General features: G+C 43.1%; 1 protein-coding gene across 3 annotated transcripts in view; it reads right to left on the reverse strand.

The window, feature by feature from the left end:
- The window catches only part of dym (dymeclin), a 56,004-nt gene that overhangs the window by 23,481 nt on the left and 12,955 nt on the right, over nt 1-19,568 (reverse strand). For all 3 annotated transcript variants that reach the window (XM_080756818.1, XM_080756817.1, XM_080756816.1), the window contains exons 7-14: nt 16,927-17,052; nt 15,664-15,806; nt 9,006-9,191; nt 6,383-6,561; nt 5,572-5,697; nt 5,055-5,168; nt 4,621-4,715; nt 248-347 (exon numbers count right to left, since the gene is read on the reverse strand). In XM_080756818.1, coding sequence (XP_080612944.1) covers nt 248-347; nt 4,621-4,715; nt 5,055-5,168; nt 5,572-5,697; nt 6,383-6,561; nt 9,006-9,191; nt 15,664-15,806; nt 16,927-17,052 — 1,069 coding nt within the window. The remainder of the gene's footprint in view (nt 1-247; nt 348-4,620; nt 4,716-5,054; nt 5,169-5,571; nt 5,698-6,382; nt 6,562-9,005; nt 9,192-15,663; nt 15,807-16,926; nt 17,053-19,568) is intronic.

Here is a 19,568-nt window from a genome sequence, read left to right on the forward strand (position 1 = left end):
CACACACACACACACACACACACACACACACACACACAGCCTCCCAACACTTTAGGCCATTTGTGGGGAACCTTTAATGTTTGACCTTCTCCCTTCCCCCCAAATTGTGTGTAAATCTGCACGCATGGAGATCATGCAAATGTAATGTGACAGGCAGACAGAGGTCTAGACAGACATGTTGTACAGTCCTAGAGGAGCAGGTGCGTGCATGTGTGTGTGTGTGTGTGTGTGTGTGTGTGTTACGCACATAGTCAGGCAGGGCGGTGTTGTCTCCCTGTCTTCCTCTCAGTGATTGCGTGGCCTGTTCCAACACCTTGTTGTGCTTCTTTGACAGCAGAGCAAATAAACTGTGGAGACACACACACACACACACACACACACACACAAACACACCATCAGTTACAGCTAAATGTGTGATTTCCTGAATCCTGTTTGCAGTGTGGTGTGTGTACCACATACTGTAGACTATGGTATCTGACAGCGAGTCGCGGGTTCAATTCCCGGGCCGGGCGCGACCTTTGCTGCATGTCACTCACACAATGACAGAGCATTAAGCTTGACAGCTTCATCCTCCTTTTATCAAAATTATCTTCCCTCAAAATTAAGAAGGAAAACCTCATCTAAAAGGTAGAGTAAGTGAATTTGTGTTGTTAAAGTGTTAAATAGTTCCATTTATAGTTCTGTGTGTGTTTGGTCAGTAACAGTACACGGCTCTGCAGCTTTTTTGGAAACCGAAAATACATTTTCATGTCGGGATACAATTTCATCCAATCAGGAGAGAAACCTCATACAGGATCAAATTCAAAACTCACAAATGGGTACTTTGAAAAATGAATTTTCTGTTTATTAAAGCACTAAAGAGACCCCTTATTGGACTAAAACATTGTAAAGCAATGCTTACAATCAGAACATAAGAAAAGCTTTAACCTTTTAACAAGAAAACATTGTTTTAACCAAAAGAAACAAACCATCATTTACACTAGTGGTTTTCAACCCTTTTCATATCAACATCCATTATTTATTCAGCATTTGAGCCACAGACCACCATTACATGAGATTTAGCCCCTCAGACCCAAGACTATTTTGTTATCGTTGGATAAGATTTTGTCCACAATTCCAATGCTGTATTGATGTAGTGCCATAGGAGAAATAGCAGGCCAACATTGATCCAAATAACAATTATTCTTCTACATTCTCAAATTGTGCAGACTTCTTGTAAATTAAATAAGTAATGCAGATGTTTAACAATATTTTAACTCTTGAGGGCGTAATTTATGTATTTATTTCTTATACATCGGAAAAACTGTGAAAAAACTGCGGGACATTGCCGAAAAACGCATCAGCCTGCAAGGACCTTTTCACTACCAAAAGCAACAGCTGTCAAGCTGTCTGCACTAGAACACACTCCTGCAGAAAGACATGCTAATTATCCCTGTCCTTTAGACCTGCTAACAGCTCATGTGACAGCTGAATGGAGCAGCTATGAGAGGCTCCATTTGTAACCATTTCTTTCTTTGTGTTTTCTTTTTTTTCCTTCCAAAGACGGCCGTATAGCCATGTAACTAACTGGTGAATAGGACCTTGTGTGTGTACCATGAAGTCAATTCCAACTGGAAGACCACCTGGGGATCCTCAAACACAAACAAAGCACAATGCCCTGTTAGCCCATTTAGACCTAAGACCAGATTCTACAAAATGTCTTCCAAATCCGGTACTCTTCTTGTCAAGGACCCACGGAATTATCTGTATTTGGCCGCGGACCCCCATCTGAAAATCTGTTGTTCCAGGGACCCCCCCAGAAGCAAATATTTGAGTTAATAACTTTCACTGTGAAAGAATATATATTCAAAGTCTTTGCACTCATTTTCACAAATTTTCTAAAATAGATGAAGTTTAAAATAATGGTTAAAGTGGTTTAAAGCTATAAGGTGACAGAGATGCATCCTCAGATCTAAATGGTTAGACTCTGGTTCTGTCTTCATGTTGAGGACCCCCAAATTGATATTTATTTGGCCGCAGACCCCAATTTAACAATATTTGGTGCAAGGCATTCCGAAAAGAAAAGATGTTTCGATCAATTATCAAAACCTTTTTGAAAATATCTGAGGTAAAAGTGTTAAAGTGGTTAACCCATTCTGACCGGGCACCCATTTTGGTGTTAGCATCATGTTATGCTTTAGCTATTGAAAAATAGCAGATCTACAAGCTCATAGCGCGCCACCGAGTGGCGCGCTACGAGCTTGTAGGTCTGCTATTTTTGAAAAATCGAAGAGCGACTGACATTTTTAGAATCTGATCTCAGGTCAGAATGGGTTAATCAGACCAGTGTGTGTCCAGTGGAAACCTCGTATGAATCTGATCTCAGGTCAGAATGGGTTAAACTGATTTTGATGCTATATTGACTACTTTTGCTGGGGAGTGGGGAGTGGGGACCCCCCCTGGAACCTCCTCAAGGACCCCTGTGGGTCCCCGGAAAAGAGTTTGAGAACCACCGCTCATACTTGGTGACAGATATGACTTTTAGGGCTGTATTTTGCGTGTCTTAAGTACCAGGTCTTATTCCCTAACTTGAGTAAACTAAAGACCTGGAGGCGTGATCAATGCCATTTGGCTATTCTGAGTGGCCAAAGAGCATGGGTCACACCTCCAGGTCTTTAGTTTACTCAAGTTAGGGAATAAGACCTGGTACTTAAGACACGCAAAATACAGCACGTAGAGTTTGAAGTGACAGACTGCTTTTCATGTAGATCTGTAGGTTCTATAATTGCAATACTATTCCACCTCACCAACGGCCAGCTGATTGATTGATTGAAGTATTTATTAACAGTTTGCAGAATTACAGTACATTTCAAGCACAACTCAATACAAAAACTGTTAACTGTGAGTGGACGACACCAAAAAGCATTAAACTTGTTTACAAGAGGGTCCACCGTTTTCAATTCATCATAACATTTAGAGACGAACAAATATACACTTCTATATAGCCAAAGACAGGAAATTATTTTAAAGGACGAGGTGCTGTAGTACAGTACCAAAAGGTGCATGCATAGTCAAAGAAACCTTGTACGAGGGCTCCTTTAGGGTCTTCAAGGTGTTTTTGTTGACCAGAGAGGAGATGATCGAAGTAGGGCGTTCATTTACAAAATAAATAAATAAATAAAGAAAGAAAAAAAGGTAAAGAAAAAAAGTTGGAAAAATGGATATAAGATGTTTCTGCCTGACAGCAATGACATACAAGCATACACAAGAGTCGATCAGCGGTGGAGAACTCATAGTAGATGGGGTGGGCTGTTTTAACCTTTATTTAAAAAAAATAGGGATAATGGATAACAAGAACAAGAACGGTGCGCGCCTGCGCGGTGTGCGCACACACCGCACATGCGTGCGTGCGTGTGTGTGCGTGTGTGTGTGTGTGTGTGTGTTTGTGAGACTGTGTGTGTGTGTGTGTGTGTGTGTGTGTGTGTGTGTGAGAGTGAGTGAGTGTGTGTGGTCGGCACTCTGGTCTTCTGTTGACAATCTTATCTGCCCTTCAGTCATGTTGCTCAAGCTGGTCCTCGTCTTACACAAGTGTCTCCTCTGTACCAGGCTAGCAAACTGCTGTTTTTGTTGAGTCATCCAGCCCTTTGTTTTATTCTACTGAGCCATCTTAGGGGGGGCATGTATGTACACACATAGAGCATGTTGTTTTGTTGTTAACAATCTACCCCTTAAGGGAAGCGACCGCAAGGCGCACAGAAAGTCTTCTGAAAAAGCTCTGAGCCGAGTTTGACTTTTTTTCTGGCAGAGCAGAGAAGCTGGGGAAAGTTTTACTTTTTTCTTTTCTTTCCCGAAGTACTAATGATATGATGAAATCAAATGCGTGGTGGAGTGGGGTTCACTTGAGACAGAACCCGTCTGTCTGCCTGTGTCAATTTTATGTCCATAAATGGAAATGTGTCTGTCTATGTCCCTTTCACGTCCATAAAGGGAAATATTTATGCCCATGTATGGACATTGGTGCCGGGTACGCCCAAATATGTACAGTAGTCTAGGCCATTCCATGACTTTATATTGGCGTGCTCCATATGAGGATTAGTAGTTTTATCAATGTTTTGGGGAGACCGAGCGAGTCCAAGTTTTAATTTGATTCTGGACAACCGCCTGTCACAAGTTCACAACGCATGGGAATAGTCTACACCAAATCTCTTAGCCAAAAATAGCCAACAAACTCCTGCAAACTTGTCGATCTGCTATTATTATATTATTAGCGCTGTATTCACCTATTCTTTGCTGAATGTTCACCTATAATAACAACCATGGGACGCCAGGGTTTTACGTGCTTAAATTCTGTTGCGACCATAACATAATCTAAGATTTGTTTTTAATCAAGATTCATTCCATTCTATTCAATCATCTCTGTCGGGTAGAAACCTCATACTGTTCAAAACTGTTACTTTTCAGGATTCAAATTCCAAAATAGCAAACGTAGCAGATCTACAAGCTCGAAACGATGCGTGAAGCGACACGTTTCCACCTTGTGGATCTCTTGAAAATGCTGTTGTGACGTTTTCGTATGATCAATTATTAGGGCATCAATTTACCAAAAAACTAAAAAGGTTAGATTATGCAGATAGTTATTACCTGATGATCCGCTGGGCAGCGTACTGGTGGAGACAACGGAACTGGGCCGACATGTTAGCCAGTGCTGCTAGACAGTTGGTGTGGAGATACTTATCCTGGGGAGGACAGACACACACACATGTTAGCCAGTGCTGCTAGACAGTTGGTGTGGAGATACTTATCCTGGGGAGGACAGACACACACACACACACACACATGGATAAAGTGGTTAAAATGATTGTGTTGATACTTATTAGCGTTTGCCTAGCATCGGAAACACAGGCATTATTATTTCCAGGGTTTTTTCCTGGGGACTCCCTGGAACCCCGCCCCCCTCTCAGTCCCCCCCCCCCCTCCCCCCCCTCCAAGGAACCCTGGACTTTGAGAACCAGTTCTATAAATGTGATTATAGAATAAGAAATGTCAGTTTTCTGTTTTGTTTTGCCAACTCTCACCCTGGTTCTGGTCATGTTGAACTGGATGGTCCGGATCACCACCAGGATCAACAGACTGCCCAGAGAGATCTCTGTCAGCGTGCGTTCCGTGTACCACGTGATGTTCTTCAGCACCTGATGCACACACACACCCACACCCACACCCACACCCACACACACACACACACACGCAGAAAGCAAGAGAGAAAAGAAAAACATATCGTCTAGTCTCTGTCGGGTGGAAAGTGAAACCAAGTGAAAGTCCAAAACTGTTACTCTTCAGTATTCAAATTCAAAAGCATCTAAAGTAGCAGATCCGCAAGACGTTAGATGATAAAAGAGGCCTTTAAAATGTCAGAAGTGATTCATTACTATCCCAACAATAAATCAACAATGGAAGTAAATTGCAATAGTTGAAAAGTCTTACTACATAAACATGTACACACTCGCATGTGTACGTGCAAGTGTCAGTGAGCGAGCGTGTGTGTGTGTGTGTGTGTGTGTGTGTGTGTGTGTGTGTGTGTGCGTCTCTACGCACCACCTCATGAACAGAGCGGTTGAAAGCGTCGTCCTCAGTGAGGATGAGGAGGATGATGAGGGCCATGTAGACATGGTGAGAGTTCCTGTCCTCCACGTGGTAAAGGATCTCCAGGATGGGCATCACCTGACAGGAAGAGTGTGGAACAGTTATATACCAGCCTTTGATTTATTTTTAATCCCACGATGTTGTAACCCTTTCTTCTTTTCCACCCGGTACCAATGCCAAAGCTGTAATCCCGGGGCGATATAAATATTATAATATTAAATATTATTGGCTATTCGGTCTGCCTTTTACTTTTCAACTTTTACTGATCCTGTATTTAAGGTTTGTTTGTCTTGTTTTCTGTTGTCTTTTCTTTGGGGTGAAAATTCAATGCGTTTACTCTTGTCATGTCATACTTGTGGGGTTTATTTAAGAGAAGCTGTTAATGCCACCATTTATTATTTTTCAACTCCTGTATTTAAATAATGCTTCTGTGAAAAAACCAATAAACAAAGTTATATAAAAAAATAAAATAAAAAAAATGATTGGCTATTCATAAGGAACAATGCTACCTTTTCACTGAGCAGTTATCGATTGGTTTAACATTACTTTAATGAACCGTAAAGCTTACCTATCATTTTGAAATGGATGATTTACTTTTCGGGCAAGTGGGCATGACCTTTATTGGGCAAGTAGAACATGACCCGTAGACCTTAGTGTCTACCCCTGACTGCTAGCTAGTATCATGAAAGTGTTTGTGTGTGTGCGTGCGGGCTGCCATGTACACACACAGTTCTAACACCATGAAGGACGCGGTATGGATTACCAGGTTGTCCATGTCGGTCCTGGACAGCATGTAGGTCCTCATGTTGTGGTTCTGGTGCAGCAGCGTGTAGAGGAGCAGCGTGGCCTGGTCGGAGCGCTGCTGCTCGCACAGCGCCGTGTACAGACTGTTGAAGTTGATCTGGAAGCCGTGGGCCTGCTCCGAGGGCAGCGACGACGTGTCTGCGTACAACAGGAGAGCTGTTCTTAAACCATTCTCTTAAAGATGGAGTGCCATGCTGTTTGCACCATTTTCTGTTTTGTATGTGTCTATGGAGTTAGCATTACTCAAATAGACCCTGGTCACATAGGTGTATGTGGTGGTTATAAGATTAAAAAAGAAATCATGGCCATCTTTAACCCATAGCATATACCAGTGTTGATTTTGACAGCAAATGATTGATTCAGTTTTAGTCATGGTTTTTAAAAACAAATCATTATTTCAGTCATCGGAAATGTATTAGTTTTAGTCGACTAAATATCATTAATTTGTAGATCGGCTATTTGCAGAGTGCAACAAACGAGCGCAACCAAACATAAAAATACTTGCCTTTTAGTTCTACTGGAGGATCTCTTCTCAATTAGTCAGTCAGTCAGTCACTGACTGACTGACTTTAGTCTAGTTTTAATTTGTTGCCAGAATTGTCAAAATGTACTCTTAGTTTTAGTCATCATAGCTTAGTTTTCGTTCTGGATTATAAAACAGTTCTCAAACGTTTTCGTGTCAAGGAAACCCGAAATGACATGTACTTGGCCGTGGACCCCCATCTGTTTTTTTTGTACCAGGGACCCATAGAAGAGATTTGTGTTGGTTTTTGTTTGTTTGTTTTTTTTCACTTTCAACTATACTTTTGTGATAGCTACTGTACTGTACTGTACTGTACTGTACTGTACTGTACTGTACTGTACTGTACTGTACTGTACTGTACTGTACTGTACTGTACTGTACTGTACTGTACTGTACTGTACTGTACTGTACTGTATGGTCCAGTTATTGTTAGTTATACTTTAATTGTTAGTTATAGTGGTCAGTGTGAATGGGCCTTTTGGCTGCTCAACAGTGTCACTTTAGTTCACCCACCGGTATTTCAGCTGCCTGTTCATACCCCAAACAGACATACAAATACACATACTGTAGGGACACTTGACATTGGAGCCATTGACATGATGACAAATGACAGACTCTCCCAGTTTTAATGGGTTCATTTCAAGGAGAGTGATCGAACACAAACTTAAGGCCTATTCATAGTCCAGAAGAGGTGACCACCGAAAACGACAACATGACGTCACTCTGCGGTGGTCACCTCACCGCTCACACAACACATCTCTCAGTTTGTACTAACCACCGTTCCGGTGGTCAACTCTTCACCTAAACCTGGACTATGAATAGGCCTTAAGTCCACTGTGTCTGCTGCCAGAAACAGTGCAATCTCAGAGAGAAATCAGTCAAAGAAGCGTATCTGGGTTTGATGTAAACAACCAGCAGAGATTCACCGTTCCAGCACTGTGTACAGTGGGGCGGTGTCAAAAGGTTCAGCACTCAGAGCAGAGCCTAAAGCGGAGCATTAAACTATTTTGTCCTCAGAGAACTTGTTTGGTTTCGGCAAGCTGGAAAAAAACAAACATTCTACTTCTTTTGAAGTATGCGGCCAGCTTAGCGGCAGAACGGACACGCCGAGATTTCAAACGTTTGGGGAGTTCAGACTGGAGCTATTATAAATGAATGGAACCTTTTTGCTTCGGGAGAGGTTTAAGAACCGTTTCTCTCTTCTGTAAAAGCACAGCGGCTAAGTCAAACATTCACTTAAAAAACCTGTTTTATAATCCCACTTCTCAGCCTCTGTTAATGTCTGACACCAGCTGAGGACAAAGGAAGGTTACATAAGAGTTTGCACTGTAAATCTTTTTGCAGGGTAGGACCCGTTTCCTAGGATTAAGAAAATAATACAAAGTGTTATTATTATTATTTTTGCAACTACAGTATAGAGCACGGAATATGCTTCAAATAATAACACCCACGGTTTCCCCATTGCCAGTACACAGAACTGATGACGGTGTCGGTGTTATCCAAACTGTCAAGAGGGCTCAGAAAAGATGATACATCGAGTGATAATTACAGCCTTCACAGAGCAATTAATAAAAGGCACAGGTCCAACTTTGGACGGTGCTGCAGGCTAGAGCACATCTACCTTTGAAGCATGCACCCCGAAAATACATTACAGTAACCGCCAGCCGTGAATGAAGCTTGTTTTGACAAAAGAAATGCAATCTGGGAAAAGAATCGAGATAAATGATCTTTTTTGTAAATCTATTTACATTGAGGGGGATGGAGAAGGACTTTTCACTTCCGTTTCATTTCCGGTTATATCTGTCTCCTAGGCAACCTGGAGCCTGCATTCATATGTTGGCGAAGAGTGCAATCTATCCTAAACCACTGAACAGACCATTGGACGTGAATCACCGTCAGGAGCGCCCAGGTGTTACCGGTATATGTTCTCTGATGAAAGTTGTCCCTGTTGAGCACTGACGAGCCCTTCTACCTTCTGCTGGCTGAAGCACGCCACGCAGGACTTCTCTTTACCTACAGAATGTCATATCAAAACTAAGGACGGGAACACATGGCATACCTTGTGTGTTTCTGAAACAAGTGACAGCCTGTCGGTAGGGGTTGGGCCAGTCAGGCCCGTCCGTCAGATTGGCTAAGACAAGCAGCAGCAAAAGGCTCTGATTGGACAACGGTAGCGGGTTGTGCTCCTGCTCCACCCCCGTCTTGCTGCCCGCGCCGCCCAACGTGAAGACACTCCATAGACCACCTGCACACACACACACAAACACACACACACACACACACACACACACACACACACACACACACACACACACACACACACACACACACACACACACACACACACACACACACACACACACACACACACACACACACACACACACACACACACACACACACACACACACACACACACACACACACACACACACACACACACACTTAAATGGGAGGGAGCTACAGTAAGGTGAGGATATAGACAGTTAACCACTTAAAACCTGTATACACTTTGTTGACCGGAGTCAACAAAGGCTTGTAGGTCTGCTATTTTTGAAAAATCGAAGAACGACTGACATAGAAACATAGCTTTAGCAACCGTGTGGTCCATATAAGCGTTATTGTTAGAGTTCTGATAGCCAATCAAACATAGGCCAATAATACAGTGCTTCTGTATTATTGTGTGTGGGCAACTTTGACTATGGAGAGGACTATAGTTCCACACTCACTCCAGAGGGCCACATTGACAATGGAGAAGACTATAGTTCCACACTCACTCCAGAGGGCCACATTGACAATGGAGAGGACTATAGTTCCACACTCACTCCAGAGGGCCACATTGACAATGGAGAGGACTATAGTTCCACACTCACTCCAGAGGGCCACATTGACTATGGAGAGGACTATAGTTCCACACTCACTCCAGAGGGCCACATTTAATATTACGGTAGCAATACATCGGTAGAAATACATCAGTATATTAACCTGCTGGCCGGTGGGGGCCGCATGTGGCCCCTGGGCCGCCAGTTGCCCATGTATGTCTCAGGGCACACTGGTGTGGCGCCCAATGGGATTTTGTGTCAACCACACACATTACAAAACATCTGAAAACACTCAGGCTAATCTATATGCCTAATCTTAAGAAGGGTTGCATGACAACTGCATTACAGCTTGTAACTAGAAGACGCAAAGCGGCTTCCACACCAATGATTTGCAACTTGCACGATGTGCAACATAATCCTAGAACTGTGCTTCGCAACCGGACAGTCCACACCCCAGGCACCAAGCCGCGGCCGTTTCCACGGCAATTATGATAAACAGCAGGACACAACAACTGTGTCGCTAAACTGGACAGTGACAGACACATCATACTACAGCATCACACAGGAAGTATCCAACATAGCAGATCGACAAGGTCAAAACGTGGTGGAAAGTGACATGTCATGAGCTTGTAGATCTGCTATTTTTGAATTTGAAATCTTTAAAAGTAACCGTTTTAGACATGTATGAGGTTTCCACCGGACAGAGACCATATTATAATATTGTAAAGCCTGGCCCTGCTCTATATAGCTTTACGCTCTCCTTTCCTTTCTCCTATTCACTCGTCCTATTCACTGGGCGTGCTGTAAACAAAACAAAAACACTGTGTGCGTCGTTGTGTGTGTGTGTGTGAAAGAGAGAGAGAGAGAGAGAGAGAGAACATGCAGTAATTGCGGAATAGCAAGAGCAATGTGTTTTTGCAACTTTTGTGGTTGTGCGACCAGACAAGTTGAATCACTCGCGACGCAATGAGCCGGCATGTGCCAACCTGCCTACTGCATCCAGGAAATTAGGTGCTGACCAGTAGCATGCAAGATTAGCCACACATACAGTTTTTGCAAGGTTTGTAAAAACAAAACTGGCTGTATCCATACAGATCCTGAGAGAGCATATGCTGCCATCTAGTGGTTAGAGGTAATAATAATAATAATAATAATATTGGATTTTTGAGTGGTGCAACCACTCTCGGGCGTGACAGTACAGTAGAGGGACCCCCACACGTTAACTCTGTCATTTCTCAACCGTTTCGGACGCGGGGCGGCTCGCCGCAATCGGGCCGGCACCACCCTGGGTGCGTTCTCGGGGGTCTGGAACTTCCCCCCGGGGACCCCAACACGGAGTTGCACCACTCACCCCCACAGACATTCTGCACAATGAGTCATTTTACTTTTGGTACTTTAAGTACATTTTGATGCCAATACTTTTGTACTATATTCTATATTGCAGTATCAATACCTTTACTTCAGTAAGACATGCGTGTACTTTTTCCACCACTGCTAGCTATGGTAGGTTCTCTGTCTGGGGATGTGAATACAGGAACTAATGCCAGGGAACAGCCACGCTTGTCCCTTTGTTCTAAGTATACGTTAGAAACGGATATTCTAAACTATACATACAAACTAATATTATTAACTAATAAACTAATACTGTATCTTTACATAGATGTACGTGTATTTATTGTATATTTATGTATCAATGTAAAAAAAAAAGAGAAGCATACAGGTACTGTATTCTTCCATGCCTAAAAACTCTATGCTGAGTAATGTAATTCAGTAATGTAATTCAGTGCGAACCACTGCATTTGGATCATGTCATTGGGCCAAATTCTTCCCCAAAAACATACTTTAAAAAATAGCAGATATACATGCTCACAATGTATATTTTTTTAAATAGGGCTTAAGTGGTCAAGCTAATCAATGGCAGAGATCGTTTAGGGTTTATGGCTAATGTGTGGGTTTGGGTTTGTATGTGTACGTGCGTGTGTGTGTGTGTGTGTGTGTGTGTGTGCTAGTTCCGGTAAGGAGCGCAACCACACTGTTTATGTCTGAGCTAAAGGACATAAACAATCCTCATCAACAATGCAAAGAGAGAGAGCGAGAGCGAGAGAGAGAGAGAGAGAGAGAGAGAGAGAGAGAGAGAGAGAGAGAGAGAGAGAGACAGACAGAGACAGACCATATTACTGGCAAAGTAACACGGGCCACTTTGGTCTTTGTTCTGCCTTTCTTTATTTTTGTGTGATCCGCCTCTCTGTCTCCATCTTAAATATGATCCCTGGCCTGTTCCTCCTACTGCTTAAAGCAGCAGGAACGGGATTTATGAAAGTTAAGAAAGATGAATGAGAAGCAGTACGAGAGAGAGAGAGAGAGAGAGAGAGAGAGATAGAGAGATAGAGGATGAACGAAAGGTAGTTAAAATTACTAGAGATGAAGAGAAAGGGAAAGATACCGTAGACAGACGAGAAAGTGTGTGAGAGAGAAAGAGAGAGGGATATATTGAGAAAGAGAGAGGGATATATTGAGAAAGAGAGAGGGGCGAGAAATGTGTTAATACAGCATTACAATCATTGTAACCACTTCATCCTGTTATATGTTGGCTAAGAATGAGAGAGACAAGCAGTGAGTGACCCCTGCTCATCTCATCACTGGCACCACAGCGGCTAGACCGCCCAGCCTGGCAGCCGTGTTTCCTGTCTGTGAGCGCACACACACACACACACACACACACACACCTATTTGTTATCCGTCTGGCTCGGTTCCCCAGCCTGTCTGCCTGCCCACCACACAAACCCAATAATGCTACAGTACTCAGACAGACAGGCTGGCTGGATGGATTGTCTGAACAGGTCAGCTCCATATATGGAGATCTAAGGGTTTGAGGTTTGGGGTGAGATGTAGGTTGCTGACCATTATTGATGACATCAGGGATCTCCATATATGGGCTTAATATTGATGCCATCACGTGATGTCACAAGGCATATCCATATATGGGGCTGACTGACTGGAAACTGACTGGAAATGCACAATTTCATAGTTAACTGCGACCTGCGATCGCAATAAACACATCGCAGTGCGACCTATTGCAAGCTTGTAGATCTGCTATTTTCAGCGCGTAACATGCTTCCAGAAGATGCTGGCTTCTATGTAATCCAAATGACTGAAATCAATTGTGGTGACTGAGAACTATGGGGGAAATAATCTAGTTTTGGGAACTTGATATCAGTTCCTGTTTGAAGTTCAATGCGTCTGTTCCGGTGTGTGTGTGTGTGTGTGTGTGTGTGTGTGTGTGTGTGTGCGCAGTACTGTGCTCGAACCCGTGTTTGTGACTATAAAACAATCCCAGACATGTGAGTCACTGGGCTGATCCGAGACACCAGATGAGTCAGTGACATCATAAAAAATAGCAGATAGTGCGTCAAATCTTTGAATATAATATCTTTTTTTAAAGCGATAACTCAAATCTTCCCTGAAAACTTTTGAATTGGCCACAGGTCTTAACCCATTAACACATTCAGCGACGGGATTTCTTTCAAAATAGCAGCTCGGGGTGCCGCACAGATATGGCAGCTTTTACTCTGAATTCCGTTCCGTACAAAAACGGGGGAGGAGAGGAGAGGAGAGGAGAGGAGAGGAGAGGAGAGGAGAGGACCAACAGTCTGGGTGATAATCCTCCCTGCAGACACTCTCTCACACTCAGACAGAAGAATATGTAAGAGAGGGTGTGTGTGTGTGTGTGTGTGTGTGTGTGTGTGTGTGTGTGTGTGTGTGTGTGTGTGACCGACCGAGAGAGGGATGCGACTGTGAGAAAGTGAGCGTGTGTGTGTGAGAGCGCGGCGCAATGCATGTGTGTGACAGACAGAGAATGGGTGTGCGTGTGTGTATGCATGTGTGTATGTGTGTGTGTGTGTGTGTGTGTGTGTGTGTGGGCGGGGGAGAGGAGAGGACACTATTCCAGAGACATTAAAATGGCGACGGAAATGGAGAGGTGGCCGCTTTGCTTTGTCATCCCGGCTTATGCTAGGCTGAGGGGGGAAAACCCCCAACCCCAACCCCAACCCCACACACACCCACACACACACACACACACACGTCCCATGCACAGCTGCCGTTCATTTCATTCCAACAGGTTACACAACAAGCTTTACTAACATGCCATGTGATGAAACAGTGACGTCTCAATACAGAGCCACTGGAATGTACAGTAAAGTCCAGTCTGCTGTGCCTCTGTGTGGAGATGTATGTGGATTTGGAGGACTTAAAGCCTGTGATCTCTATATACGCTGGTGTTTGGCCTGCCTTAAACCAGTGGGTTCGGGACCCGCAGGCGGGTCCCCACATGGTTTTGGGGGGTCCCCAGAGGAGAGTAGTGTGACAATGTAAGTACTGTTAAGCCCTTTTTACCGTTAATGTTTCAAAATTAAAAACAAATTATACTATAAATTATACTATAAAACTGGTCATAACAGCCTGAAAAGGTTGAGAACCATAAATTGCTCTATGGATTTGGAGGACTTAAAGCCTGATCTATACGCTGGTGTTTGCATGCCTTAAACCAGTGGTTACCAAAAAAGGACCACCCAAATTGATATGTAGTGTACAGTATTTGGCTGCAGACCCCCATCTGCACAAATGTTTTGTGGTGCCAAGGCAGGGATCCCAAGAAGAGATTCAAGAGAAGATTTGTGTTAAAAGTTAAAACATTCGTTTTTTTTTTTAATGTTCCAACAATTTCATGATTTGTTTTTAATTCAATGAGTCCCGTGCATGACGTGTTGTGAGCTTGTTTACGGAGCACGACACACCGGTATGAATCAGACTTAAAGTCTGGCTGAGTAATAAGTTCCCATGGGCGGAAAAAAAGAACGTCTTGTCCCCTGTTTTATCTTTTTGTTTTGTTTTTTACTTGTTGAGCAATTCCTCTGTGAATTCGCTGCAATCATCTAAGTAAACATGATGTGCATGCAAATGCAGGAACAAAAATAATGCAGTGATGCGAGTTCTCAGCGTATATGCACGCGCATGCGCCCGTGTGTGTGTGTGTGTGTGTGTGTGTGCGCGTGCATGCATGCACATGTGTGTGTGTGTGTGTGTGTGTGAGGGAGGGAGGTGGCTGCAGACAAGCAGGCTCTAGAGGATTACAGAACAGGCCACCATAACTCATATCCCTGATCAGTAGCCGGCCCACAGACAGACAGACAGACAGTATTCATTTCCATCTCGTGTACCAGGACTCTCTCTCTTTCATCTCTCACAAGTACATCTTTCTTTTGTTTTTGATAATGCCTTATGCACCGCGGTAGATTAAAGGAAATGTATGTGGGCATACCCAACAATAGATGCCTAAACAATGATAACATTTCCATTTTTGTGTACTAGGTCTATATCAAAAGTGACAAAAAATGTAATGTGCTGCGTGATGACGTGTAGAGGCCCGAAATAATATTGATTTCATTCACCCGTTTTATTCCCAATGCTGTGTGTTTCTCCAAACACAGCTGGTGTTGATTACAGAATTACTCCTTATATAATCTCATTCAAGATGACATCCAGACATCTTATGACTCATTAAAAAAACTTAATCAGCACCCTAAAATATGTATCTGAAAACAGGTCAGAAATAAGCCACATACTGTAGTAGCACACATGCTGAAATGCACCGTTTGTCTCTCAGACTTAGACGTGGATGTAGCTAACGTCCAATGGCCTGAAGGGATGCAACGCTCTGATTGGTTCTGAAACCTAGAGGCTTCCATTTCAGACTGATACTACAAAATAATATGCCCAAAAAGCCATTGCACTCCTACTTTAAGATATTTATTGAGAAACGCAACGTTCCGGGTCACGAAGGTGCGACCTTCCACTGTGTCTGGCATCTAAAGAAACTGACTGAGGCGTTCGTACTTGCCACTCCGGACGCCAGGCCGTAGAACAGACCACCACCCTCGGCCTGAGGTTCGAAGATGTGCGTGGCAGGAGGCGGGCACTTCTCCTGTCTGATGAAGTTGTACAGCAGAGTCTTGACCAGTCGACTGGTGAGAGACAGACTGGAAGAGAGAGAGAGAGAGAGAGAGAGAGAGAGAGAGAGAGAGAGAGAGAGAGAGAGAGAGAAAGTGGAGTTGGGAGGTGCAGGGATTAATCTCTTTTTCAAGTGGGCCCTGGCCAAAAAGGTAGCATACATACAGTAGTTACACATTAAATGCATGGCAAAACAAAAGCAAGAAAACTAAAATATATTATCATCATCATTATTTTCATCACCATCAACAGCCAACTTCCCATTGAAACATTTTGAATATTTGAAACAAATTACACGGACCTCACAGGAAAGATCTGGGCCTGACTTCCAGACAAACAGCCATAGTTGGCTGGGTTTTTATCTCAATGTGTGAGAACACATTTTTTTTGGAACACCACAAGGTTTTTGTGGAAGAGCGACATTCCAACAAACTGAAAAGAGGGATAATAAATTGGGCTTTAAGGCTTTTACAGTCATAAGACCAGCGTCTGGAATCTCACACCAGTGGACTCTCACACGTAAAACAAACGTGTCGACAATTCTTTTGTTTGAGAATCTTATTTTTTTTATCTGGAGTGCAACAAAATTGATGCTGATATATGGGTACTCTTTTCTGTTTATTAAAGAGATGGAGAGACTGCTGTTACTGAACAAACACCCTATAGCAACGATTACCATCAGAATAATAGGGCTTTCACTTTTTTTTCCACAATAAAAGGCAGGGACCCATTTTTGGGTCATGGACAGATTTGTATGCGTCCCTTTAATTCTACCTTTTCAACAAAACTACATTTTGTTTTTAATTATTATTTCCCCCAAAAAAGAAAAGAATTTCATGAATTTTAAACAAAATTCAATAATATTTATTTAAAAAAATCTGTTATTTCATGAAGAGATCAGAGATATTTAAGAAGTAGCGAAAATCCAAAAAATCTCAAACGTCATATTTCTGTTTTGGTCATTGAGCTAAAAGGTTTGGGAACCACAGACTTACACTACACTGGATTTATACCTAGTTTACGTACCGGCGGCATGCCATGCACCAAGAATATCCCATCTACGGAGCGGTGTGTGAACTTGTAGATCGGAATATTGGCTTATTCATTTTGGCTAAATGTGCGTGAGGCGTTGAGTGCCTGGTCTCTCACCATCGTCCTTTCATGATGTGCTGGTAGATGGATCCATCCCGGAGGATCTCTTTGTTGAAGAGCTGATAGGACAGCAGCACCAACAAGGTGGTGACGGCTTCAAACAGGATGCTGTATGTGATGTCACTACACACACACACACACACACACACACACACACACACACACACACACACAATGAAGTTAAAACAGGAACTGATATCAAGTTCCCAAAACAAGAATATTTCCCCCATAGTGATTACATGGATTAAAGTTCTCAGTCTCCGCACACAGGCGGGAGTATAGAGTACCGGTATATGTCAGGAGTATATGTCAGACATCAACAAGACAAACTTTTAATAGATGATTTAATAAACTACTAAATGGATTAGTCGGAACTGTGTTAAGGCACGGACGTTTACAAAGTGACGTAAATACCTGGAGTTTTTGAGGGGCGCCAGCCGCTCCAATGCATGGCTTTTGAAGATTACATCATATGGCAGCCAAGTCTATGGACTATTATTGTTTGTTTAGGGCCCTAAATGATGACGTAAGTTGTCATGTGGCAGATACAATACAATAAATAATAATAATAATGCACTTTATATTTGAAGCAAAGTGCTTGCTAAATTAGGAAAAGAGAAAAATAAAAATAAAATAATCGTAATATTTTTTACAATATGGATTCCCCTGCTGTGTTTTCTTGTTACAGTATATTTCTTGGGGCTTTTTTGCAATTGTTTTTTTGTTTGTTTTTGCAACTGTTAGTACAGTTGAGAGTGACAGGAAACGGAGAGAGTCAGGGAGTGACTCTCTCTCCGTGTGTCACTCCCTGTGTGTCAGGGAGTGACACACAGCTAAGGTCGCCGGGCTTGGGAATCGAACATTACAGTATGCCATCGCCACGCCACGCCACCCCCTGTTGTATTCTGAAATGCATGTTGCATCTTCTCCCCGTGTCCCCTACGGTAGGTACCCTCACAAAAAACATTCAGTAATCGTGGTCTCTCCGTGGCCAGCCGGGGAACCTGCTGGAATAACGTGTTCCTTCCACCCGCTACGTCCAACCGGGGAAACCTCATGCATAGAAGGAAGCATGAGGTCAGTCCGTTGCTCTCCCCAGGTTGGCAGAGAGAGTGTAGCGCACAGGATTACAATAGATAATTGACACAGGGTGAAAGAAATAGGTTCGGGTACAGTCTTGCACATCCATATTATAAAGAAGGACACTCATTTGGTCTGTGTCTGACTGAGAGGAGAGGCATGATGAGAAAACAGTCAGATTTGTTCTCATCTCCTCTGGGCTTTAAACCCAGAGCACGTAGAGAGGAAACCGCCTGACAGCTACAAAGTAACAGAGGAGAGGGGGGGGGGGGGGGGGGGGGCTGATGCTGGGAACAATGAAGAATGCTGGAATGATCAACGCACTTACACTAGAGCCAGGGATAAGATGTCCAAAACAATGACACGAGAGAGAGGGAGAGGGGGGAGAGAGAGAGAGACAGACAGACAGACAGACAGACAGACAGACAGACAGGCAGGCAGGCAGGCAGGCAGGCAGGCAGACAGACAGACAGACAGGCAGGCAGACAGACAGACAGACAGACAGACAGACAGACAGACAGACAGACAGACAGACAGACAGACAGACAGACAGACAGACAGACAGACAGACAGACAGGCAGGCAGGCAGGCAGGCAGGCAGGCAGGCAGGCAGACAGACAGACAGACAGGCAGGCAGACAGACAGACAGACAAGCAAAGTGAGAGAGAGAGAGATAGGGGACATTCTGTCTGTCAATCACGTGTCCATGAACTTGGTTTGACCTAGACAAGGCAGCATAGCGGAGCAGTAAAGGAATGATTCAACCTATATATATATATATCAGGGATGTGCCGACGAGACATTTTGGCCGATATCGATATCCGATATAATTAATTGGTAACCGATATTACCGATGTCTGTATTGAAAAATTATAATAATTTTGTCCATTCTGAAAAATACATGTAACAGGGTATCTGCACTGCAGGCTTAGACAAGTCAGATTGAACTTAAATATCTTTATATTTAATATAGTGAGCTTGTAGATCTGTTCAAGCTGTTACTTTGGGCTTGTTTATCTGTAAAGACAGACCGATTAATCGGTCTGATTGATTAATTGAATCGATGCGGATTAATCTAAACTAGAAACTAGAATCGGCCGATAGCGATGTGTTTGCCAATTAATCTCCCATGTATACACACACACACACACGGCGGCGGTGCAACCGAAGCAAAAAAAATATTTAAAAAAAGAAAGAAAAAAGATTAAGCCTAATTTATCATACCTAGGTGTCTGTGTGTTAGAATTAGATGTTTGTCATGGGAGAATGTCCATCTCATTCTCCCCTTTCAATGGACACGTCCCCTCTGCTTCGGCGCAGCAACGCTAATCGTAACTGGCTGGGTGTGGTGCTACTCTTTACCTACTGTACTTAGTCAGTACTTAGTCACCACTGGTGACTAAAACTATGACAAGAAATGTTCCTCGACTACCTTGTTTCACTAAATAAAAACTAAATAAAAGCCAATACTATGACGACTAAGACTAAATATATTGACAATTTTGTCAACAAATAAAAACTACACTAAAATGTTAGGGAGGGACTAGTGGAAAAGAATC

The sequence above is a fragment of the Protomyctophum bolini genome, assembly GCF_963924005.1.
Source record: "Protomyctophum bolini genome assembly, chromosome: 22".
In the NCBI taxonomy this organism is placed as follows: domain Eukaryota; kingdom Metazoa; phylum Chordata; class Actinopteri; order Myctophiformes; family Myctophidae; genus Protomyctophum; species Protomyctophum bolini.